We start from the raw sequence: 27024 nt of genomic DNA, 5'->3' as shown, positions 1-27024 counted from the left end.
CCAGAAGTCGGGTGAAAGTAAAATAATTGATATTTATTGCTATGCAACGCGTTTCAACGCCAGTTCGGCGTTGAAACGCGTTGCATAGCAATAAATATCAATTATTTTACTTTCACCCGACTTCTGGATTCATCCTGTCTTCACCACTCAGCAGCGCCAATACAGATCCATATTTTCCTCCGTACATTCAGTATACCCAAGCGGTCACCCCGGTAACCGGCCCGGATCTGGCAGCAGCTATCTTGTGGACCCCTTCAAATGCAACTCTCATAACCTCACGGTGAGCATTTATTATCCTCCTTTTTCTCACCTCCACCTTCTTTGATCCACACCAAGTGGCGCCGTGGTTTTTTGCCTTTTTCTCTCATACAAAGATAATACACTGTACTACTAAGTAGGCCTGGGCAATTAACGGAAAAATCAAAAACGCGCAATCAGCGTTATCTTGCGAATTTCAGTTTTAACCATGATTTTCTCCCAGTTTATACTGTATCTGCATCTTCAGGACACAGATATACAGTTGAACCCAATGGTAGAACAGGGGAGCGAAATGTCTCCTGCGGACCACAGTCGAGGGGGACATTATATGGCGCGGACCAGTCGCGGGGGACATTATGCGGCGCGGAGGCAGTTATAGAGGCATTATACTGTGTGGGGAGAGCTATGGTGGGCAATATACTGTGTGAGGGCAGTGTCAGGGGTATATTATATACAGTGGTATACAGCAGGCACAGGGGATAAATATAAATTCAATGGCATAGCGTGCAAAAGGGGCGTGGCATACGAAAGGGGCGTGGACTAAATAATCACAAATCGAGGTAACATTTTCAATTTATCGTGATTTTGATTTAGGTCATAATTACCCAGCCCTACTACTAAATTGACAGAAGAAAATCGTAACATCAGGTCACATCACTGGACCGTGGCGGGCCCATTAATGTGAACCTTCAGTTGCCATGAGAAAATGTAGTTGCCGTGGATGTTTATAATCTAACTCCAGTTAATTATATGCACCTGAATGATATATTACATAGATTATATACATTTTATTCAACTCAAGCAGGAGTTGCCATCCTGATTGCCCAAATAGCAACTTTGTCTGGCTTTTATATCTTCACAAACACATTCACAATACTGTGAATCGCCGCTACATCCGTGTCGACGATTCCCAGTGAGCAAGTAGAAATGAAGGGGAGGCAGAGCTCGTACAAATCGCTGCAACCCCTTCAAGACAGCTGATCAGCCGGGGTGCCGGGAGTCGGACCCCGACCCATCAGCTATTGATGGCCTATCCCGAGGATAGGCCATCAATTTTTAGGGACTGGACAACCCCTTTAATGTTATGATCCACAGCACACTTGAACGAAAGCACAAGAACAATTTAGTAATTTAGTATGTGTCAATACAACTAAAAAGGGGGTGCCCATTAGGGGCCTCAATCACAGATCCGGTCCAAAATGCAGCAAAAAATAGCGCAGCACGTTATGCTATTTTGTCCGGTAAAACGACAGACACCATGACGGAAACCTGACAGAACTATTAAAGTCAACATGTTACATCGGATGCTGTTGATGTCCACCCTGCAACGGATCCGGCGCTTCCAATATTTTCATTTTTCTGCTCCTTTGATGGAGCAGAGCAACGGAAACTGATTGCAGATGTAAACGAATCCTAAGCTACAACGTCATAAAGTGCAAAAGGTTTCCCCAAAACAGGTATTATAAGAAGTCTAGAGACACAACTACAAATAAATAAGAAAAAGCACAATGGTAGAAGTCAGGAGACCAAACACATCACACGCGTTTTGCACATACGATCTGTAGCCTAGACAAGGATGTCCTGCAGCAGCACGAGATGTCTTTTGGCAGATGAAATATCCTCTTGATAAAGTTAAAACCAGCGAGGTGATATTATGTAATGTGGTTTATTCTTATGGACCCGGATGTTACTATGCAACAGTTTACGTGACGCACACCTTCACCAATAAAAGACACAATTCTCTGGGCTACGGCCAATGTAGTGGGATGAAGATACAGAGTTAAGCAGCAAGGGATTCACACCTACCTGAAGGAGGAAGTTAAAGAGATAATTGACAGGGGAGTTCTCTTCATCCATTTCATCCTCTTCCTCGCTGTCACTGTTGTGGAAGGACGTTACGAACTTGGCCACAAAATCCATCACCCTTTCTACAGCAGGTTCCCTCCTGTAGACTATTAGAGGGTACTTCAAGTAATGAATAAATTCTTCCAGAAAAATTGACCTATCTTCCATCTGTGAAAAAAAAAAAAAAAAGTCTGATCACTTAAATCTTAGTGAATATGGTAACTAAAGCTTTTAGCGGGATCCTACAGTAAATCCTCACCCACGTTGTGTACAGAAGTCACCTGCGGCTCCGAACTACTGAATGTGTCACCATAAGGGTGCTCTGTATGGGAGAAATATCCTCCCCTAGAATACCTCCATAATACTCAAATGTAATGAACGTGACAATATTTTTTCAAAAATCATTCCAAAATAATCAGTCTAAATAATCCACCCTATGAAATCCGATACATAGAGAAGTGCTAGCAAAAAATAAGTGCCCGGCACACCAGATTGGAGTTAAATTCTTAAAGGGAAGGTGTCATGATTTATTTTTAGTTTTTTTATTATATTGCTTTTAATAAAATATAAACAAAAATTTTATTTATTAGTGTTGTGACTTTAAACTTTTTACTGTGTTCTTACTTTTATTTCACTATGGGGGCTGCCATTTTTTTTTCCATCTCTGTATGTGTCGATTATCGACACATACAGAGATGGAATACGGAACATACAACCCCATAGAGAATAAGAACCGGAGCCGTTCCATTCTCAGAAGCATGCGCCGCTCCCACACATTCCAAAACTAAGCTTGTTCGTAGAGCGAAATCCAGCGCCATTTTCAAGTGGACCGGAAGCCGCTGCCGGACAGTAAGATGGCGACTTCCGGCCGCGGCTTCCGGACATATGTTCAACGAGGGGAAGGCGCAAGGAGCGTAGACCAGCGGAGGCAGAAGAAGGTCATTTATGTTCGTGTAGGTGGTGTGTATTATGTTCATGTTATACTGTCTGCTGAGCCCTGTATCTAATCCTCCTACACTGTGCAGTCGCTCAGAAAATGGCGGCAGACAGTGTAGGAGGTTTGAAGACCTTCACACCCCTCCTTTTCCTGGCACTAGCCACAAGAATTGAGGGGGGATTGTGTGAGGACACTAGAGGAGAATGTGTCCACCCCAAATTTGCAGCATAAATCAATGAGGTTACTTTACCACAGTGACCATGCTGCAATTTTGGGAACTGCTCCCTCTAGTGACCAGCACATGGAAATGTTATGAATTAGAATCTAATTTAGAATATTTCCTGACTTGTGAAAAATTAAAACAATGTGTAATCACTCAAATAGTAATTGTTTAACTGAAAAAAAAAAATAATAATTCTAGCGACACATTCTCTTTAAATCTTTTAAAGGTTCAACCTGCAGAGGCGACAAGTCTTCTTTACTGTGAATCTATGGAATAGTCACCGCAGGAGCCGTCACAGCAGGGACAGTAGATGGCTGCAAAAAAGGCTTAGATAATTTCAGAGAACAAAAAAATAATATTAGCTTCTATGTGTAGAAATTTTTACCTTCCCTTTTCCTATCCCTTGGTTAAACTTGATGGACATGTGTCTTTTTTCAGCTGTACTATGTAACTATGCCAATGTGCATGTGCGATGTTTCGGTCAGGTTATGATCATCAAGCACTTGTTGCAAATTGTGGCTTAGCATCTGAATCAAGGCGTGTAGGTATCGCGGCTGACCACATATAGGACGCGTCCCATATGCAGTCAGTCTTGATTCTGCTCCTAAGCCACAATTTGCAATAAGTGCTTGATGAAGTTCATAACCTGACCGAAACGTCGCACATGGACATTGGCATAAATAAAGAGATTTAAGAATTTCACTCCAATCTGGTGTGCCGAGTACTTTTTTTGCTAATATATTGGATTGGGACCCTACTCGTGCACCCATTACCGCCTAGTGCTGTCCGAACCCTTGACAACCATAGAGAAGTACAGTAGGGCTCCAATCAAGTTTATGGGTACCCTATTACAGCTCTGTACAACTCAAAGGTTGCACAGACCTGCAATGTGGCTGTCTGCATGAGTCTTAAAGGGAACCTGTCACCGGAATTTTACCTATTGAGCTTTACTTATCCCTCACTGGCCACTGCTATAAAAAGTTCATTGCCGTTATCCCCGTTCCTAAACTCCTCTTCCGACTGTAAATATCGGTCTGCAAACGTTTTGCGCCTTTTATCGTAATTATGCGGTGTCCCTTTGTGCGCACACACCAAAAGAGGACATCAATGCACAAGCGCAGGATTTTGTGTGCTGGGGGAAAGCGAAGAGCTGTCAATCAAAAGTAAGGAGGCGAAGTAAACTTGGAAAGACTTGAGGAATGAAGATATGACTGTTTCCAAACGAAGATTTGACTCTTTTCAAATGAAGATCTGACTCTTTTCTGCTCATTAGCATATGATGCGGGAACACTAAAAAGCTAAATACTAAAGCTACAGAGCCGACTAAGAAGACAATTATAGGTTATATAGAAATGATTTTTCACCCACTACCACCAGGTATAGTCGGTTTAATAGGTGAAATGCTGGTGACAGGTTCCCTTTAAAGGCTAAATACTTTATTAAAAATAATTTTTACTTTTTCAGATATAGCTGCTTTGTATCCTGTATACAGAGCAGCTGTATCTAGCGCTGAAACCTGTATCTGTCAGGTCAGTGGCACTGACTGGTTCAGTCACAGCAGGTCCTGCGCATCTCTGACAAGCAAGATCCACCTGTTATCAATCACATCTAAGTTATGAACCTACATGTGATTGATAACAGCTCGATCCTGCGTGTCAGAGACTGCTAGACATTTTTATTATAAAAAAAATAGATTTCAGATGTGTACATAGCATTTAAAGAGTAACTACACTTTCAAACTTTTGATAGGTCAGAGACATACCGTATTAAAAGATTGGATCGGCGGGGGTACAGCCCCCCACCATTGCTAAAACAAAGCCGCACAAGAGCTCAGCTGATCGGCACTTCCTGTCAAGCTGAAGACGCCTCACATTAAAATTCTATGCAAGCCGCCTTCAGCTTAACGAGCTACGATCACAGCCAAAGGAGCAAAACGATCAGCTGGGCGCTTCTGCACCTTCTTCTCAGTCTTGCCCCAGTTGTAGAGATCATCTGACCGGTAATGGTCTTTAGATTCCGGACCCCTTACATGTCCCTATTTCACTGTACCCCGAAACAAGGAAATGCATTGCTCGGGTTACAGGTGGAAGTGGGGTGTCTCTTTTTGGAGCTGATCAAAAGTTTGAAAATTAAAAAAAAAATTGGGCCCCAAGACTAAAGTTTCCAGTAACCTTTATTATTCCAATTCCTCTCTGATCCACGCCTACACCTTAAGGTTTCATTCATAGCAACAAGATGACCCCCAGCCGTGACGTCACTATTGGCAAAACATTACCACGTTAAACAGCGATTGGCTATCTGGGTCTACGATCATTTTTAGATTTGGATATAAAGATTCTGCATAGCACAATATTTGCAGCGACTGGTTTCCTATTTCTGGTCCCGCCACAGGTTAGGCCCTGTTCACACCTGTGTTCGGCTTTCTGTTCTGCTCCATCACAGTAGCAGAACAATAAAGACGCCGGAAGTGCAGGTTTCCTTGAACAACAGAGACAACCAGCGCCTGACGAAACCCACCCACTTTAATGGGTTCCGTCAGGACGTCCGAGGATCTACCACAAACATTAGCGCAGCATGCTGCGCTATGGTTTCTGGGTTTTTTCAGTAGAATTTGCAAAGGGGCCTCCAACGCAGATGTGAACAGAGCCTTATTGATATATTAGTATTTTGATAGCATATGCCACTGCAGAGGTTCGACCACCTACATTTTTGGACCCCTGCGGCTCCTGCCTGTCAAACTGGACTTCATTTGAATCACCAGGTCAAGCAATTGACTACAGTATAAGGCTAGGACTACCTCGCAACTTTGGCCGCAACACAGCTGGGTTACCCCGATTGCATCGCAGGTAGGATCACGTGATGCTGAGACCGCAACAAAAAATCCAGCGTGTTTGGATGTCATGCGACTGTCGTGTCTAACTAGCCAACCTTACAGCGTCACACACAATATAGGCAGGACACTGGGAAGACCCTTTGTTTTAGCTTAGGGCGCCATTTCGCTTGCAACGGACAATCACCTACGCGGTCACATTGCAACCGACTATCTTAAAAGTCCAAATTTGCTCCATTTTAGGTCACGTGGAACACCCTTTCCCCAGACAGCAATGTAAACCACGTGACTGCGACTCATGTGCGACAGCTTTATAAGATCACCGATTCATTTCTTTAGGGATATGAAAGGTAAATAGCTAGCGATATCAACTGTATTTAATTCAAATACTATCTGCCTGTCTGGTAAACAATGCAGAGTGTAATACTTTTTCCTTTTCTAGTGCTATCAGCACTTACAGTGTCACTCTTAACCCTGTGAGTAGGTGTTGATCCGAGTTACTATAACAAGACGAGCCTATTTTTATTGTTAATTGATCCAGATACTAGTATCTATAGACTATAATGTTTTCGTTTTTTGGGGATTTTTAACAATAGATGTATTGTAATGGTTTTTAATAATTTTTATGTTTACTTATATATATAGTACTATTGTAGTCTGGACTTGGGCTCTCTGACCATCGGGGATGTGTTACCCCGTTGGTATAATAGTTTATCCTCGTCCGTGCAGTCAGGGTAAATATCCTGAATTGTATTGCCAAACTACGAGGTTAAACTTCTATTTGATCACAGTGATCCTTGAGGATGCGGTGATATTTATTGAGCCGGCTGTGCTGTAGATCGATGTATATCAGCATAGGATTGCTGGTTCAGTTGCCAGCTGATAAGCCCTTATAAAGGCTAGTGACTCGTACCAGTCACTCACAGAGCGTGCCCTACGCGTTTCATTGCTAACACAAGTAACTGACGCAAATCAGGGGCCTTTGGATTATAATATTATTAATTATTTATTTAGCGTACAATGCATGAAAGGACATGCTGTCATGTCCAGGGTCGGTCCAGTTTGCTATAAAGTGTCCACCCCTCCTTGTGAAGTACAGCGTATCGTGAGGCACAGCGTGTTCAGCCACTCCTAACCCCCTGTAGGGGGCTTGTCCGTTTTGGCCAATCAAGGTGGTCGTGAGACCGGCTACCCCAGAATGAAAATGTGGGGATGATTGGCCAGGCGGATAGCGCTGTCACCAGCGCTAGGGTCCCTCCCATTTCCTCTACGTCAGGGCCATGGGAGGGGCCTTCGGGGACTGCTCTGCCTTACTGTATAGGACACGTCGTGCTATCACTGGAGGTATGTTATGTACGTACCGGACGGGGTACAATTAAAAGTGAAATTAATCACATTGGTTTTGTGGGAGCAGGTTTGTATTGAATTTAGAGACAAGGCCAATGCATTTGGAATAGAATTCTCGACATATGTAGAGGCAGATGAGCAAAACGGAATAGAAGATTAAAGAGTTAAATTAGCCTGCGGACTAATCAAGAGGGAGGACTATTTGGTTAATAGGCCATATGTAATAATGAAGAAAGCAGATAAGATGCAGTGCGTACGAGTCCCTAGCTTTTATATATAGATCTGTAACCATACTACATAATGATTGTGTATATATATATTATATGTATCCGATCTATGGGGACAATAAGGGGATTAGGAGCATACGTTTCTGGATGTCTGTTTTCAATGTTCACAATCCTCATTTGTCAATTTCATGACTAGCTAGATGTTATATAGGTCTAGATTATGTCATTGGTAGGTGTATACTGACATATTTATATAAAGCTGGTAAAAGACATAGTCATTAATCCCTTGAGGGCTCAAAGAGTGTAACCTATAAATCCATCTACACTCTTTCTGAAGTAGAAGTTTATCCAAACTACCTCCTCGGTTAGATGGTCTAATGACCTCTACTATCTGAAATGAGATCTCCATCTCCCTATTGTTATGTATCTCTCTCATATGTCTCGCTAAACAGGTGTCGTCTTTACGTCGAAAATTTCCTATGTGATCCAGGCCTCTTCTTTGGAATTCCCGAATGGTTTTTCCCACATAGTTTAGAGGGCAAGTGCATGTGGCCATGTAGACCACCCCTTTGGTCTTGCAATTACCGAATTCCCTGTTGGTGAAGACTTGTCCGGTAGATGCACTTCGGAAACTGTTGCTTTTCACAATGTACTGACAGGCTCTACAAGTACCACATTGGAAGGTCCCTAACGGGGGGTCGGGTAACCAATCCATTCGTGAGGAGACCTCCGAGAAGTGACTATGCACCAAGCGATCTTAGAGGTTTCTACCTCGTCTAAAAGTAATTAGTGGATAAGGTGACACGGACTGATTGAGGTCACTATCCGCTGTTAAAATACCCCAGAATTTATTAAAGATTCTTCTAATATCTCGATGTCTATCGTCATAAGTACCCATCACCCTAACTTTGTTTTTGTTATTTTCTTCCCCAGTGGTGGCCTGCGGGATTAATAAATGTGTTCTGTTGTAAGACAACGCATGTTGATATGCTTGCCTAAGAGTTTTGTCCGGGTATCCCCTCATTTGGAATCTCTGCCGGAGATGTCTTGATTTCCCCATAAAATCTCCTAGCTCCGAGCAATTTCTCCTCAACCTGAGGTACTGTCCCTTAGGAATTCCTTTTTTCAAGGGGGTAGGGTGATGGCTATCCCATGCTAGAAGACTATTGGTTGCAGTGGTCTTACGATAGTGTGGTGGTAATGTTGCCTGTTTCAGTTTTATTGATGGTGATGTCTAGAAAGTTAATAGATGTTTCTTGTATCTCTGATGTAAAAAAACAATCCTAGTCCATTTATGTTTAAGATGTCAACAAATCGGTTAAAGTTCTCAGCTGCATCATTCCAGATAATGAAAATATCATCAATGTACCTCGCCCACAATAAAATGGGCGAGGTATGTGATGCAAGGTTATCTGAGAACACTACTTGGTCCTCCCACCAACCTAAATAAAGGTTGGCGTAACTGGGGGCACAGGGACTGCCCATCGCAGTTCCTTTCAATTGATGAAACAGTTTACCCCCAAACAGAAAGATGTTTTTGGTCAAGATGAAGTCAAGCATATTGAGGATAAGCTCGTTATGGTCCTTGTATTGGGTACCCCGAGTTTTGAGGAAGCATCGTACTGCCTCACATCCCTGCTCATGGGGGATGGAGCTGTACAGAGCCTCAACATCTAAGCTTGATAGCATTGCTCCTGAGGGGGATTTCCAAACCCTCTATTCTTTTGAGAATGTCTGTTGTATCTCTTATGTAGGAGGGTAAGGCATGGACAAAGTCCCGCAGGACCCGGTCTACATAAATTCTTGTATTTTGTAGGAGGCTGCTAATGCCAGATACAATTGGTCGACCTTTAACCCCTTCCCGACATCCGCCATATATATACGACGCTGCCAGGAAGGTGTTCCCGCAAAGCGCCGTATAGGTACGGCGCAGTGATGGTGCAGGCTCAGGAGCAGAGCCGGCACCATCAACGTTGGGTGACAGTTGTATTATACAGCTGGCACCCTCCTGTAACTGCCAGGACCGGAGCTATTCTCCGATCCGGCAGATTAACCCCTCAGATGCTGCGCTCAATAGAGCACAGAATCTGATCGGTTTTAACCCGACCGGCAACCCAGTGACGCAATCGCTGGGTTACTGTGGCAATCGGACGCGTCCTCATAGGCTTGCTGTCAGTGAATAACTGACAGCGCTAATACACTGCACTACGTATGTAGTGCAGTGTGTTAGAGTAGCGATCAGGGCATCAGGCCCTCATGTCCCCTAGTGGGACAAGTAAAAAAAAAAGTTAATAAAAATGTGGTAAAACAATAAAAACACACACATTTCAAATAAAAATAAAGCTAAACTGACTTTTTCCCATAGTAAGTCTTTTATTATGGGATAAACAGTAAAAATAAAAATAAACTATAGATAATTGGTATCGCCGCGTCCGTAACGACCCAAACTACAAAACTATTATGTAATTTATCCCGCACGGTGAACACCGTAAAAAAAATAAAAAAAAACATGAAAAACAACGCAAGAATCTTTGTTTTTAGGTCACATCTCCTTCCAAAAAAATGCTAGAAAAAGTGATCAAAAAGTCACATTTACTCCAAAATAGTACTAATAAAAACGACAATCCGTCCCGCAAAAAACAATCCCTGACACCGCTTTGTGCACGCAAAAATAAAAAAAGTTATGGGTCTTAGAATATGGCGACACAGAAAACAAATGATTTTATAAAAATAGTGATTTTATTGTGCAAAAGCCGTAATACATAAAAAAAACTACACATAATAATTGGTATCGGCGCGTACGTAACAACCCAAACTACAAAACAATTATGTAATTTATCCCGCACGGTGAACACCGTAAAAAAAACAAAAAAAAACATGAAAAACAACGCCAGAATCTTTGTTTTTAGGTCACATCTCCTTCCAAAAAATTATCAAAAAGTCACATTTACTTATAGTACTAATAAAAACGGCAATCCGTCCAGCAAAAAATAATCCCTGTCACGGCTTTGTGCACGCAAAAATAAAAGTTATGGGTCTTAGAATATGTCGACACAGAAAACAAATGATTTTATAAAAAAAGGTGATTTTATTGTGCAAAAGCTGCAATACAAAAAACTATATAAATTTGGTATCGCTGTAATCGTATCGACCCGCAGAATAAAGCTAACATGTAATTTAGGGCGCACTGTGGATGCCGAAAAAAAAACCCAATAAAAAACTATTCCAGAATTGCTTGTTTTTGGTAATTTCCTTTACCAAAAAATGAAATAAAAAGTGATCAAAAAGTCGTATGTGTTCCAAAATGGTACCAATAAAATCTACAGCCCGTCTCGCAAAAAAACAAGCCCGCACACCGCTCAATCAACTGAAAAACAAAAAAGTTATGGCACTAGTAATGCGGTGACGAAAAAAACATCTCAATGCGCAGGCCGGAGGGGAACATTTCTTCAGTTTCAGGGCTCTAGTATTTAGGAACTAGGAAAGGGAAGGGACATAGCACATCCGCTGGAAGCGAGGGCGCCCGTATTATACCAGCGAAAAACTTTCCCAGCAATATTTCCCAAACTACGAAGGAGAAAAAATCCCCAAAAGGTGCAGAGCATTACAAAAGGGGAATAAGAAAGAAAACAGTTTATCAGTGTGACACCGGCCTGTGCATAACGGATCGCTTCACAGCGTAACACACATCTATGGAGAATTGTATTATTTACCCCATTATTATACCCTCTTATTATGCCCTGATGTTCTCCGCACAGATTACATACGCCCCCACATTATAAACTGAAATACCTGCAAAACCCCAAACAGAACTATTACCAAGCAAAATCCATGCTCATAATGGTGGTCTTTCCCTTCTTAGCCCTACAGTGTGCCCAAACAGTAATTTATGTCCACAAGTATGGCATTACCATACCCGGGAGAACCCGCTTAACAATTTATGGGGTAAGATTCTCCAGGGGCACAACATATTGTGCGGTGAATAGGCAGATCAGTGGAAAAATTGCAATTTTCACTTTGTACCAGCCACGGCGTATTCATTTCTGAAAAACACCTGTGGAGTCTAAATTCTCACTACACCCCTTGATAAATGCCTTTAGGGGTGAAGTTTCTAAAACGGGGTCACTTGTTTGGTACATCAGTGGTTTTGCAAATACAACATGCTGTCCTCAAACCATCCCGGAAAAATCTACGCTCCAGAAGATAAATACCGCTCCTTTTCTTCTGAATGCTCCCATATACGTAAACAGCTGATTATAACCACATATGGAGTGTTACCGTACTCGGGAGAAATTACTTTACAAATGTTGGGGTGCTTTTTCTTCTCTATTCCTTGTAAAAATGTAAAATCTTGATCTAAAACTACATCTTGTTGGAAAAAAAAAAAAATTTTTCATTTTCATGGCTTAATTCTAATTAATTCAGCAAAAAAACATTTTGGGATCAAAATTTTCACTATACCCCTAGATGATTCCTCAGGGGGTGCAGTTTCCCAAATGGAGTCACTTTTGGGGTGTTTCCACTGTACTAGTACTACAGGGGCTCAGTAAATGTGACATGGCGCCCAGAAACCATTCCAAAATCCAAATGGTGCTAGTTCCATTCTGAGCCCTACCGTGTGTCCAAACAGATGTTTGTGACCACGTGGGGTTTTGTTTTACTCGGGAGAAGATGCTTTACAAATGTTACGGTGCTTTTTCTCCTTCAGTCCTTGTGGAAATGAAAAAAAAAATACCCAAACCTACATTTTTTTTTAAAAAATGTAGATTTTAATTTTTACGGCCTATTTCCAATAAGTTCTGTAAAACACCTGTGGGGTCAAACTGCTCACTGTACCCCTAGATAATTTCCTCATGGGGTGTAGTTTCCAAAATGGGGTCACTTGTTGGGGGTTTCCACTGTTTTGTCCCCTCGGGGGCTTTTCAAATGCGACATGGTCTCCGCAAATCATTCCTGCTAAATTTGAGCTCCAAGAGCCAAATGGCGCTCTTTCCATTCTAAGCCCTGCCGTATGTCCAAGCAACCGTTTATTACCACATGTGGGGCATTGTTTTACTCGGGAGAAATTGCTCTACAAATGTTGTGGTGCTTTTTCTACTTTAGTTCTTTTGGAAATGAAAAAAAATTAGCTAAACCTACATTTTATTTGAAAAAATGTAGATTTTCATTTTCATGGCCTAGTTCCAAAAATGTTTGCAAAAAAACTGGCAGGTCAAAATTCTTGCTACACCCCTAAATAAATTCCTCGAGGGGTGTTGTTTCCAAAATGGGGTCACTTTTGGGGGGTTTCCACTATTTTAGTTCCACAAGACCTGTTCAAAGCTGACATGGTGCCTAAAATATATTCTAATAAAAAGGATGCCCAAAATACACTAGGTGCTCCTTTGCTTCTGAGGCTGGTGCTTCATTCCAGTAGCACACTAGAGCCACATGTGGGATATTTCCTAAAACTGCAGAACCTGGGCAATAAATATTGAGTTGCATTTCTTGGGTAAAACCTTCTGTGGTACAAAAAAAATTGATTCAAAATGAATTTCTGGAAAAAAATAATGAACTTTGTAAATTTCACCTCTACTTTGCCTTAATTCCTGCACAATGTCTAAAGGGTTAAGAAACTTTCTAAATGCTGTTTTGAATACTTTGAGGGGTTTCTAATATCTAAGGACCTCAAAGCCACTTCACAACTGAACTGGCACCTGTAAAAATAGCATTTTGAAACGTTCTTGAAAATGTGAGAAATTGCTGCTAAAGTTCTAAGCCTTGTAACGTCCTAGAAAAACTATGCCAATCTAAAGTAGACATATGGGGGATGTTAGTTAGCAACATTTTTGTGTGGTATAACTGCCTGTCTTACAAGCAGATACATTTAAATTGAGAAAAATGCTAATTTTTACAATTTTTTTGCTAAATTTTGGAGTTTTTCACAATTAAATACTGAATGTATCGGGCAAATTTTGCCAGTAACATAAAGTCCAATGTGTCACGAGAAAACGATCTCAGAATCGCTTGGATAGGTAAAAGCATTCCGGAGTTATTACCACATAAAGTGAAACATGTCAGATTTGAAAGATTAGGCTGTCAGAAAGGTGAAAGTGGCCAAAGAGGGAAGAGGTTAAGGGGGTTCGTACATTTGTGTATCTTTGGTACACTGTAGACAGTCAGGATTTGCGGATTGTTAGGACACAAAGTCAAATTCCTGTTTACTAATCAATTTATCTCGGATGGCCTTCTATAGCATGTGGAGCAGTTCCTCGGCATGATTATCAATTGGATTGTTGGCCAGTTACATAGTTTGTACGGTTGAAAAAAGACATGTCCATCAAGTTCAACCAAGGGATGTGAAAGGGGAAGTGGGAAGGGAAAGTAAAAAATTTCTACACATAGGAGTTAATATTTTTTTGTTCTAGGAAATTATCTAAGCCTTTTTTAAAGCCATCTACTGTCCCTGCTGTGACGGCTCCTGCGGTAGGCTATTCCATAAATTCACAGTTCTCACAGTAAAGAAGGCTTGTCGCCTCTGCAGGTTGAACCTTTTTTTCTCCAGACGGAGGGAGTGCCCCCTTGTTTTTGAGGGGGTTTTACATGGAACAGGATTTCACCATATTTTTTGTATGCGCCATTAATATATTTATATAAGTTAATCATGTCCCCCCTTAGTCATCTTTTCTCAAGGCTAAATAGGTTTAGTTCTTTTAAATCTTTCCTCATAACTTAGATTCTCCATGCCCCTTATTAGCTTCGTTGCTCTTCTTGGTATTTTTTCCTACTCCAGGGAATCCTTTCTATGAACTGGAGCCCAGAACTGCATATTCTAGATGAGGCCTCACTAATGCTTTGTAAAGTGGCAATATTACATCCCTGTCCCGCGAGTCCAGCCTCTTTTGATACACGACAATATTTTGCTGGCCTTTGAAGCAGATGATTGACATTGCATGCTGTTATTTAGTTTATGATTTACAAGTACACCCAGATCCTTCTCAACAAGTGACTCCCCCCAGTGTAGCTCCCCCTAGGACATATGATGCATGCAGGTTGTTCGTACCCAGATGCATAACTTTACATTTATCTACATTAAATTTCATTTGCCAAGTGGACGCCCAAATACTTAGTTTGTTTAAATCTGCCTGAAATTCACAAACATCTTCCATAGTCTGAACTATATTGCATAGCTTGGTGTCATCTGCAAAAATAGAAATAGTGCTATTAATCCCATCCTCTATATCATTAACCCCTTAAGGACGCAGCCTAGTTTTGGCCTTAAGGCTCAGAGCCCATTTTTCAAACATGACATATTTCACTTTATGTGGTAATAACGTGGGAATGCTTAAACCTACCCAAGCGATTCTGAGATTGTTTTCTCGTGACACATTGGGCTTCATGTTCGTGGTAAAATTTGGTTGATATATTCAGTGTTTATTGGTGAAAAATTGCAAAATTTAGAGAAAATTTTGAAAAAATTGCATTTTTCAGAATTTAAATGCATCTGCTTGTAAAACAGACGGTTATACCACCCACCATAGTCACTAGTTCACATTTCCCATATGTCTACTTTAGATTGGCATCGTTTTTTGAACATTCTTTTATTTTTCTTGGACGTTACAAGGCTTAGAACATAAACAGCAATTTCTCATATTTTTAAGAAAATGTCAAATGCCTTTTATTTAAGGTACCTGTTCAGTTCTGAAGTGGCTTTGAGGGGCCTATGTATTAGAAACCCTGATAAAACACCCCATTTTAAAAACTAGACCCCTCAAAGTATTCAAAACAGCATTTAGAAAGTTTTTTAACCCTTCAGGCATTTCACAGGAATTAAAGCAAAGTGGAGGTGAACTTTGCAAATTTCATTTTTCTTGCGGAATTTCAATTTTATTCATTTTTTTTTCTGTAACACGGAAGGTTTTACCAGAGAAAACCTACTAAATATGTATTGTCCAGATTCTGAAGTTTTTAGAAATGTCCCACATGTGGCCCTACTGCGCTCGTGGACTAAAACACAAGCCCAAGAAGCAAAGAAGCACCTAGTGCATTTTGAGTCCTCTTTTTTATTAGAATATATTTTAGGCAGCATGCCAGGTTTGAAGAGGTGTTGAGGTGCCAAAACAGTAGGAATCCCCCAATAGTGACCCCATTTTGGAAACTACACCCCTCAAGGAATTAATTTATGGTTGTTGTTACCATTTTGACCGCACAGTTTTTTCACAGCACGTATTTGAATTGGGCTGTGAAATGAAAAAAAATTTCATTTTTTCCAATAAAATGTCATTTGTGATCAAAATTTCTTATTTTCACAGGGAACAAAATACCCCATTTGGTTGCCCAATTTGTCCTTAGTGTGGCAATACCCCATTTGTGGTGATAAACTGCCGTTTGGGCCCATGGGAGGGCTCAGAAGGAAAGGAGCGCTATATGTTTGTTGGAGTCCAGATTTTGCTGGATTGGTTTTCGGGTGCCATGTCGCATTTGCAGAGCCTCAGGGGTATCAAAGCAATGGAAACCCACCAAAAGTGACCCCATTTTGGAAACTACACCCCTCAAGGAATTCATTTATGGTTGTTGTTAGCATTTTGAGCACACAGTTTTTTCACAGCACCTATTTCAATTGGGCTGTGACATTAAAAAAAATGACATTTTTTCCAATAAGATGTAATTTATCAAAATTTCTTATTTTCACAGGGAACAAAATGCTCAATTTTGTTGCCCAATTTCTCCTGAGTGCAGCAATACCCCATTTGTGGCAATAAACTGCCGTTTGGGCCCATGGGAGGCCTCAGAAGGGAAGGAGCGCTGTGTGTTCTTTGGAGTCCAGATTTTGCTGGATTGGTTTTCGGCTGCCATGTCGCATTTGCAGAGCCCCAGAGGTATCAAAGCAATGGAAACCCACCAGAAGTGACCCCATTTTGGATACTACACCCCTCAAGGAATTCATTTATGGGTAATGTGACCATTTAGACCCCATAGTTTCTTCACAGAACTAATATGAATTGGGCTGGGAATGAAAACAAAATTATTTTTTTCAAATAATATGTAGTTTTGGCTGAAAATTTCTTATTTTCACAAGAAACAAAATACCCCATTCTGTTGCGCAATTTGTTCTGAGGGCCGCAATACCCCATTTGTTGTGATAAACTGCCGTTTGGGCCCATGGGAGGGCTCAGAAGGAAAGGACCCCCATTTGGCCTACTGGGGATTTTCTAGTGCGAAGTCATGTATGCAGAAGCACCTGAGGTACCAGTACAGTTGAAACCCGCAAGAAGTGACCCCGTTTTAAAAACGACACCCTTAAGGCATTCATCTAGGAGGTGTAGTGAGCATTTTGACCAGAGACCTACACCCCATAAACTGTAATGTGGGTTCTCCCGGGTATGGCAATACCCTAAATGTGGCTGTTATCAGCTGCCTGGGCACACAGCAGGGCTCAGAGGGGAAAGACGAGGGGGGATAAGCTGTGCGGAGTGCATCAGGGTAAGTTAAATTGGGGTAAATTATAAACCAAGGGATGTATGATAAATTTTAAAACACTCTTTCATACAGAGCTCTGGTTATTCGGGACACGCGTCACATTGATATATTGTGTCATCCCTTATCGCCCTCTTATAGCAGACTTTGCACCTCTTGACTTTTTCCCTTCTTGCCAGTTTGGGGAACTTCCCCTGGAAAGTGTTGCCGCCCTGGTACGATGCGTGTGGCCCCGCTTCCAGAAGTACTGGGTGCCCCCCCTTCTTGGTCCCTAAAGATTAGGTTCTTGATAATCACCTCTTGAAATTCCAGGAAAGTTCCCGTCTGGCCTGCACATCGACGTAGCACGTACGCATTGTACAAAGCCATCTGTATGATGTGCACGGCCAGCTTCTTCTACCACACCGCATAGCGCTGTAGGGCTTCAGGACTTGATCTTACAAGTCCATCCCTCCCATGTACCTATTGTAGTCCAGGATGCAGTCTGGTTTGGGGGTGGCCTTTCCTTCATATAGCCTAAACCTGTAGGTATACCCTGATGCACTCGCAGCTTATACATCTTCACGCCATACCTTGCCCTCTTACCCGGCAGGTACTCGTGGAATTGAACCCTCCCTTTAAAATGTACCAGGGACTCATCAATAGAAATACACTTCTCGGGGTGTATGCTGGGGAAAACCGGGCACTGGAACGGTCTAATAGGGGTCTCCGTTTATACAAACGGTCAAAACTGGGGTCATCTCGGGGTGGGCACGGCTCATTATCAGTATAATGTAAGAAGCGAAGTATTGCCTCATTTATTTATTTTTTTAGGTTCCAGTTCAGTTCTGAAGTTGCTTTGAGGGGCCCATATATTAGAAACCCCTATGAAATACCCCATTTTAGAAACTAGACCCCTCAAAGTATTCACAACAGCATTTAGAAAGTTTATGAACCCTTTAGGTGTTTCACAAAAATTTAGAGCAAAGTAGAGGTGAAATTTACATTTTTTTTTTTGTCAGTAAATCCTCTTTATACCATTTTTTTTATAACACAAAAGGATTTATCAGTGAAACGCAAATTAATACTTATTGCCCAGATTCTGCAGTTTTTAGAAATATCCCACATGTGGCCCTAGTGCGGTAATGGACTGAAGCACCGGCCTCCGAAGCAAAGGAGCACCTAGTGGATTTTGAGGCCTCATTTTTTATTAGGCACCATGTCCGGTTTGAAGAGGTCTTGTGGTGCCAAAACATTGGGAACACCCCAAAAGTGACCCCAATTTGGAAACTAGACCCCTTGAGGAATCCATTGTAGTTTTCTTGGGGTGCATGCGGCTTTTTGATCAGTTTTTATTCTATTTTTAGGTGGCGTGGTGACTAAAAAACAGCAATTCTACTATTGTTTTTTTTTCTTTTTTTTTTACAGCGTTCACCGTGCGCTATAAATGACATATTCACTTTATTCTGCGGGGCGATACGATTACGGTGATACCCTATGTTTATAGTTTTTTTTATGTCTTATGGCGTTTGCACAATAAAATACGTTTTGTAAACAATCATTCACTTTTTGTGTTTCCTTATTCTAAGAGCCAGAACTTTTTTATTCTTCCATCAATAAAGCCGTGCGAGGACTTATTTTTTGCGTAACGAACTGTAGTTTCGATCAGGACCATTTTTAGGTACGTGCGACTTTTTGATCTCTTTTTATTAAATTTTTTGGGAGGTGAAGGGACCAAACAATTGTTATTGTGGTACGGTTTATTATTATTTTCTTTTACGGCGTTCACCGTGTGGGATAAATAACAAAATAATTTTGTAGTTCAGGCCGTTACGGACGCGGCGATACCAATTATGTATAGTTTATTTGTTTGTTTATATATTTTTATTAATAATAAAGGACTGATAAGGGAAAAGGGGGGATTTTTACTTTTAAATCTTTTATTTTCACACATCTTTTTTAAACTTTTTTTTTTACTGTATTACTTTGTCCCACTAGGGGACCTGAGGACAGGAGGCTCTGATCGCTATTCTAATACACTGCACTACATGCGTAGTGCAGTGTATTAGAACTGTCAGCTACTCACTGACAGCAAGCATAGTGGGTCCTGACGTTGTCAGGACCCACTAGGCTTCCGTCTATGGCATAGCCGGACGCCATTGTTTGGTGTCCGGTTGCCATAGTCACCATCGCCGGCCGCTATCGCGTAGCAGGCCGGCGATGGCAGCTTAACCCCTAAAAAGCCGCGATCTCTATAGAACGCGGCTTTTAAGGGGTTAATCAGCGGGGACACAGCGATCGGTCCCCGCTGTAGGAGCTGTGACAGCTGCTGAACAAGACAGCAGCGTCACAGCTCCTGTATGTGTCGGGAGGACGGCCGAAACGGCCGTTACTCCCGTGACGTACTATTACGTCATGGAGCGCGAACGATACAGCTGCCATGACGTAAAGGAGCGGGAAGGGGTTAATAAATAAGTTGAATAATAGTGGTCCCAGCACTGAACCCTGGTGTACACCACTTATTACCGGGGACCATTCAGAGTAGGAATCATTGACCACAACTCTCTGGATACAGTCCTTGAGCCAATTCTCAATCCAATTACAAACTATACTTTCTAAACCTATAGTCCTTAATTTACCCATTAGATGTCTATGAGGGACAGTGTCAAATGCCTTTGCAAAGTCCAAAAACACTATATCCACAGCGGCCCCTCTGTCTAGGCTTCTGCTTACCTCTTCATAAAAACAAATCATGCTGGTTTGACAGCTTCTGTCCTTTGTAAAACCGTGCTGGCTGTCACTTATAATACTATTTATTGTCACATAATTCTGTATATAGTCCCTCAATAGCCCCTCAAACATTTTCCCCACAATTGATGTTAAGCAAACTACAGTTTACAGTAGTTGTAATATGCGTTGACACATCGTTTTGTATACCTGTCCTCCATAACCACTAGGTTGCCCCCTTTATCTGCGGGTTTGATGTTAACCGATTTGTCCCCCTCTAGGTTTCGCAATGTAGTGATCTCCACTGTTGTCAAATTACAAAACGGTTGATGTAATTCCCTGTTGGTGCCCAGTTGTTCTGTTTCCCTGGTTACAAGATTCACAAATATATCGTTGTTTGTTTCACTCATGGGTGCCGCTTTGATGCTTTTCTTTTTGAGGTTTGTGAAGGGTCCCTGTCCTTCCAATCTTTCATTTTCCTCAATTAGACCCATGAGATTTAAGAACTCAGGATAATCAGTTACTTCAATATCCAATTCCCTACATTTTTGTAGGTCATGGTATTTGTAGAATTTAACCCACTTCAATTTGCGGGCAAAAAGGTTGAGATCTTTTATCCACTCGAAAGTATGAAACCGCGTTGTTGGAACATAAGAAAGCCCCTTTTTAAGTAAAGTGATGTCGTGTGATGTTAAAGTTTTTTGAGAAATGTTGATAATTTGCATTGTCTGTATTATTTTCATGCCTCTCTAGTTCCATGTGCAGTGGGTTACCGTCTGGTGCACTTATAAGTCCCTTTCCTGTTGCGTCGATCTTGTTCATAGAGCATAATTTGTTTCCTTACTACCATGGAAAATCCTCCTAGAGCGTCTACCTCTCCCTCTCTGGGACGGTCCAAATCCCGAACCCTTTTTTGGATTGCTATAGCTAGGGCCCGGATGTTGTCTGGCCAAGCCTTCCGTACGAACCCCCTTAAAAGTTGACCAATTGTATCTGCCATTAGCAGCCTCCTACAAAATACAAGCATTTATGTAGACAGGGTCCTACGGGACTTTGTCCATGCCTTACCCTCCTACATAAGAGATACAACAGACATTCTCAAAAGAATAGAGGGTTTGGAAATCCCCTCAGGAGCAATGCTATCAAGCTTAGATGTTGAGGCTCTGTACAGCTCCATCCCCCATGAGCAGGGATGTGAGGCAGTACGATGCTTCCTCAAAACTCGGGGTACCCAATACAAGGACCATAACGAGCTTATCCTCAATATGCTTGACTTCATCTTGACCAAAAACATCTTTCTGTTTGGGGGTAAACTGTTTCATCAATTGAAAGGAACTGCGATGGGCAGTCCCTGTGCCCCCAGTTACGCCAACCTTTATTTAGGTTGGTGGGAGGACCAAGTAGTGTTCTCAGATAACCTTGCATCACATACCTCGCCCATTTTATTGTGGGCGAGGTACATTGATGATATTTTCATTATCTGGAATGATACAGCTGAGAAATGTAACCGATTTGTTGACATCTTAAACATAAATGGACTAGGATTGTTTTTTTACATCAGAGATACAAGAAACATCTATTAACTTTCTAGACATCACCATCAATAAAACTGAAACAGGCAACATTACCACCACACTATCGTAAGACCACTGCAACCAATAGTCTTCTAGCATGGGATAGCCATCACCCTACCCCCTTGAAAAAAGGAATTCCTAAGGGACAGTACCTCAGGTTGAGGAGAAATTGCTCGGAGCTAGGAGATTTTATGGGGAAATCAAGACATCTCCGGCAGAGATTCCAAATGAGGGGATACCCGGACAAAACTCTTAGGCAAGCATATCAACATGCGTTGTCTTACAACAGAACACATTTATTAATCCCGCAGGCCACCACTGGGGAAGAAAATAACAAAAACAAAGTTAGGGTGATGGGTACTTATGACGATAGACATCGAGATATTAGAAGAATCTTTAATAAATTCTGGGGTATTTTAACAGCGGATAGTGACCTCAATCAGTCCGTGGCACCTTATCCACTAATTACTTTTAGACGAGGTAGAAACCTCTAAGATCGCTTGGTGCATAGTCACTTCTCGGAGGTCTCCTCACGAATGGATTGGTTACCCGACCCCCTGTTAGGGAACTTCCAATGTGGTACTGTCAGTACATTGTGAAAAGCAACAGTTTCCGAAGTGCATCTACCGGACAAGTCTTCACCAACAGGGAATTCGGTAATTGCAAGACCAAAGGGGTGGTCTACATGGCCACATGCACTTGCCCTCTAAACTATGTGGGAAAAACCATTCGGGAATTCCAAAGAAGAGGCCTGGATCACATAGGAAATTTTCTACGTAAAGACGACACCTGTTTAGCGAGACATATGAGAGAGATACATAACAATAGGGAGATGGAGATCTCATTTCAGATAGTAGAGGTCATTAGACCATCTAACCGAGGAGGTAGTTTGGATAAATTTCTACTTCAGAAAGAGTGTAGATGGATTTATAGGTTACACTCTTTGAGCCCTCAAGGGATTAATGACTATATGTCTTTTACCAGCTTTATATAAATATGTCAGTATACACCTACCAATGATATAATCTAGACCTATATAACATCTAGCTAGTCATGAAATTGACAAATGAGGATTGTGAACATTGAAAACAGACATCCAGAAACGTATGCTCCTAATCCCCTTATTGTCCCCATAGATCGGATACATATATATATACACAATCATTATGTAGTATGGTTACAGATCTATATATAAAAGCTAGGGACTCGTACGCACTGCATCTTATCTGCTTTCTTCATTATTACATATGGCCTATTAACCAAATAGTCCTCCCTCTCGATTAGTCCGCAGGCTAATTTAACTCTTTAATCTTCTATTCCGTTTTGCTCATCTGCCTCAACATATGTCGAGAATTCTATTCCAAATGCATTGGCCTTGTCTCTAAATTCAATACAAACCTGCTCACACAAAACCAATGTGATTAATTTCACTTTTAATTGCACCCCGTCCAGTACGTACATAACATACCTCCAGTGATAGCACGACGTGTCCTATACAGTAATGCAGAGCAGTCCCCGAAGGCCCCTCCCATGGCCCTCACGTAGAGGAAATGGGAGGGACCCTAGCGCTGGTAACAGCGCTATCCGCCTGGCCAATCATCCCCACATTTTCATTCTGGGGTAGCCTGTCTCACGACTGCCTCGATTGGCAAAAACGGACGAGCCCACTACAGAGGGGGTAGGAGTGGCTGAACACTCTGTGCCCCACGATAGGCTGTACTTCACAAGGAGGGGTGGACACTTTATAGCCAACTGCGGCTAGCAAACTGGACCGACCCTGGACATGACAGGATGTCCTTTCATGCATTGTACATGTAAAGGATCTGCCAGGCACAGCGGGGTTAACTCCCAGAACTAATCAGTCAGCACCTGAGAATACATCCCTGAGACTGACTCCTGCTTCCACCATTCAGGCTGGCAGGCTTAGGAGTGGGAGAGCCTATCGTAACCTGGCCAGACTCAGCTAGCTCCCGCCCTCGGTCTATTTAAGCCTGCACTTCCTGTCCCTCGGTGCTTGTTATTGCTTGTGTTTCCCTCCTTGTGGTTTCCTGGCCCAGCTACAGCTCCTGCTATTTTTGATCCTGCTCCATACAGACCCTGGCTTACCGACTACTCTTCTGCTTTTCGTTTTGTACCTCGCACACTCCTGGCTTGACTCGGCTCGTTCACCACTCTGGTTGCTCACGGTGTTGCCGTGGGCAACGGCCCCTTTTCCTTGCTTGTGTTCCTTGTATGTTTGTCGTGTTTGTCGTGCACTTAATGAGCGCAGGGACCGCCGCCCAGTTGTACCCCGTCGCCTAGGGCGGGTCGTTGCAAGTAGGCAGGGACAGAGTGGCGGGTAGATTAGGGCTCACTTGTCCGTCTCCCTACCCCCTGCCATTACAGTACACTAAATAAATGATGAATAATATTATAATCCAAAGGCCCCTGATGATTTGTGTCAGTTACTTGTGTTAGCAATGAAACGCGTAGGGCACGCTCTGAGAGTGACTGGTACGAGTCACTAGCCTTTATAAGGGCTTATCAGCTGGCAACTGAACCAGCAATCCTATGCTGATATACATCGATCTACAGCACAGCCGGCTCAATAAATATCACCGCATCCTCAAGGATCACTGTGATCAAATAGAAGTTTAACCTCGTAGCCTGGCAATACAATTCAGGATATTTACCCTGACTGCACGGACGAGGATAAACTATTATACCAACGGGGTAACACATCCCGGATGGTCAGAGAGCCCAAGTCCAGACTACAATAGTACTATATATATATATATAAGTAAACATAAAAATTATTAAAAACCATTACAATACATCTATTGTTAAAAATACAAAAACATTATAGTCTATAGATACTAGTATCTGGATCAATTAACAATAAAAATAGGCTCGTCTTGTTATAGTAACTCGGATCAACACCTACTCACAGGGTTAAGAGTGACAATGTAAATGCTGATAGCACTAGAAAAGGAAAAAGTATTAGGGTATGTTCACACGGCAGCGTCCGTAACGGCTGAAATTACGGGGCTGTTTTCAGGAGAAAACAGCTCCGGCATTTCAGCCGTAATGGCATGTGCAGGCGCTTTTTGCGGCGTCCTTTACGGACGTTAAATGGAGCTGGTTTTCCATGGAGTCCATGGAAAACTGCTCCATTTACGTCTGAAGAAGTGACAGGCACTTCTTTGACGCGGGCGTCTTTTTTACACCCCGCCTTTTGACAGCAGGGCGTAAAAAAAATGACCGTATGCACAGAACATCGTAAGACCCATTCTAATGAATGGGCAGATGTTTGCCAACACTATCGAGGCGCATTTTCGGGACGTAAATCGAGGCATAAAACGTCCGAAAATAAGCCGTGTGAACATACCCTTACACTCTGCATTGTTTACCAGACAGGCAGAGAGTGTTTGAATTAAATACAGTTAATATCGCTACCTATTTACCTTTCATATCCCTAAAGAAATGAATCAGTGACTAAATTAATTATTCTAGGGAAAATGCATAAGAAACTGAAATAAACAGTGAATTCTAACTTTATAAGATCAGGGCAAAAATAAATAAAAGCGCAAGTGGCACACAAATCACGCCCCAAAAAAGTTGACATATATCGCCATGTAGCCCTAGCGCCACAGATAACAACACATTTTGCAATATCCCATCAATATACAGTACCATAAACCCGGGCTGCACGCACCCACCTGGTCATAGGTGACTCTGAGAGAAGACACCAGCTTGGCAAGATTCTGATGCGGCTTCTGTGCCAGGTCAAAAGCTTCTTTTATTTGGAGACCTTTCTTTTCCACCGTCATTTTTGCTGTAAGTGTATTAGAGCGGCAGCGCTCCCGTTACAACCGCACAGTGACACGTCCTTCCGCTACACAGGAACCCGCCAGCTTTCAAAATCTGCGCCTGCGCATTGCCGAATGCTAAACGCGAATCACGTGACTGGCACGTCGCACTACGTAGGGGAACGGGCTCGGCTGGCGAGTTCGCGAAGCAGAAAGGGTACGCATGCGCAGCGGGCAGCTTGTTTCTGCACGATCGTACAATGGAATTACCGTCCAGCGCGGAAATAGCGTACAGTAAACAGTGTCTAACCGGAAATGTTTTGTAGCCGGAGTGGGGGGGACTTGTATATGCAGCACTTTTTTTGCATGACATTTTTTTCAGATGTTTGGCAAAGCCGGTGCCTAAAATGGAAGAACACAAACAAGAACAATTCTGCTATAGTTTTAGTTTGTTTTTTTACCTCATTAAGCGTTTATGATATTTACATGTATAGGGATAAAAAAAATGTTTGTTTATTTATTTTGTATTTATTTATTTTTTTAATTTATCTAAAAAGAAATAATTTTTTCAGTGTGTTTTGTGCAACTTTGTAATGACATTTTATTAAATATTATTTTCACCTTTTGAGATACAACTGCTTTGTATCCTGTATAGAGTGCAGATGTATCTAGTGCAGAAACCTGTACCTTTCAGGGTTTCTCTGACACGCAGGATCGGCTGGGTTCACACGACCTATTTTCAGACGTAAACGAGGCGTATTATGCCTCGTTTTACGTCTGAAAATAGGGCTACAATACGTCGGCAAACATCTGCCCATTCATTTGAATGGGTTTGCCGACGTACTGTGCAGACGATCTGTCATTTACGCGTCGTCGTTTGACAGTGTCCTGATAATGAATACACATGACCATCCAGCCTGGACGTCATGTGTATTCAGAATCCTGACACTTCTGAATCTTTTCTGTGAGATTTCAGCAACGGAAACGAAATCTCGTTTACCTCCGTGATCTCGCGAGATTTCGTATCCGTTGCTGTAAATCTCACAGAAAAGATTCAGAAGTGTCAGGATACTGAGTACACATGACGTCCAGGCTGGATGGTCATGTGTATTCATTATCAGGACACTGGATTAACATTAATCAAGCAGAATCGCTGTGTATGTGGCTGCAGATCATGTTCTAGTAAGAACGCGATTCTGCTGTCTAAATGAATGGAGAGGAGTGCATGATGCCGATTGGTCAGCGTCATACACTCCCCTGTACAACGCCCACTTGGTGGAAAGTAAAAATACGCCTACTTGAGCATTAAGCAACTCATTAGCATAAACCAAAATCGCTCCTAATGTTGTGAAAATAGATCGTTTTTTTTAATCAAAAGCACTGCTGTCACCTACATTACAGAGCCCATCTCCTTATGTAGGAGATAGGACACTTATAATGTGGTGACAGAGCCTCTTTAAACATTGTTCTAATTTTTTTAATTTTGTCACGAGTCAGGAAATATTATAAATTAGATTCTAATTTATAACATTTCCCAGTGCTGGTCACTAGATGGAGCAATTCCCAAAATTGCAGCATTGGCATGTGGTAAAGCAACCACATTGCTTTATGCTGCAAAATTTGAGAATACACACTCGCTCTAGTGAGCTCACAGAATCCCCCCTCCCTTATCCTGGCTAGTGCCAGGAGAAAGGAGGGGATTGAACGGTCAAACCTCCTACACTGTGTGTCGCCATTTTTTGAGCTAATACACAGTGTAGTAGGTTTACATACAGTAGTAATCACACACAGTAAAACACGTACATACACAGAAATAACTTACCTGCTCCTGCC

At 42.0% G+C, this 27024-nt stretch overlaps 1 protein-coding gene across 1 annotated transcript in view; it reads right to left on the bottom strand.

Annotated features, from left to right (window-relative positions):
• Positions 1–25329, bottom strand: part of NCAPG (non-SMC condensin I complex subunit G) — a 78208-nt gene extending 52879 nt beyond the window's left edge. Inside the window, exons 1-2 of the mRNA XM_075858479.1 lie at positions 25102–25329; positions 2065–2271 (exon numbers count right to left, since the gene is read on the bottom strand). Of these exons, the coding sequence (XP_075714594.1) occupies positions 2065–2271; positions 25102–25212 (318 nt within the window). The 5' untranslated portion in view covers positions 25213–25329. The remainder of the gene's footprint in view (positions 1–2064; positions 2272–25101) is intronic.
• Positions 25330–27024: the final 1695 nt, after the last annotated feature.

Source organism: Rhinoderma darwinii, chromosome 1 (assembly GCF_050947455.1).
Source record: "Rhinoderma darwinii isolate aRhiDar2 chromosome 1, aRhiDar2.hap1, whole genome shotgun sequence".
Classification (NCBI taxonomy): domain Eukaryota; kingdom Metazoa; phylum Chordata; class Amphibia; order Anura; family Rhinodermatidae; genus Rhinoderma; species Rhinoderma darwinii.
The sequence above is the reverse complement of the archived record's forward strand: the minus strand, read 5'-3'. Positions and strand labels throughout refer to the sequence as shown.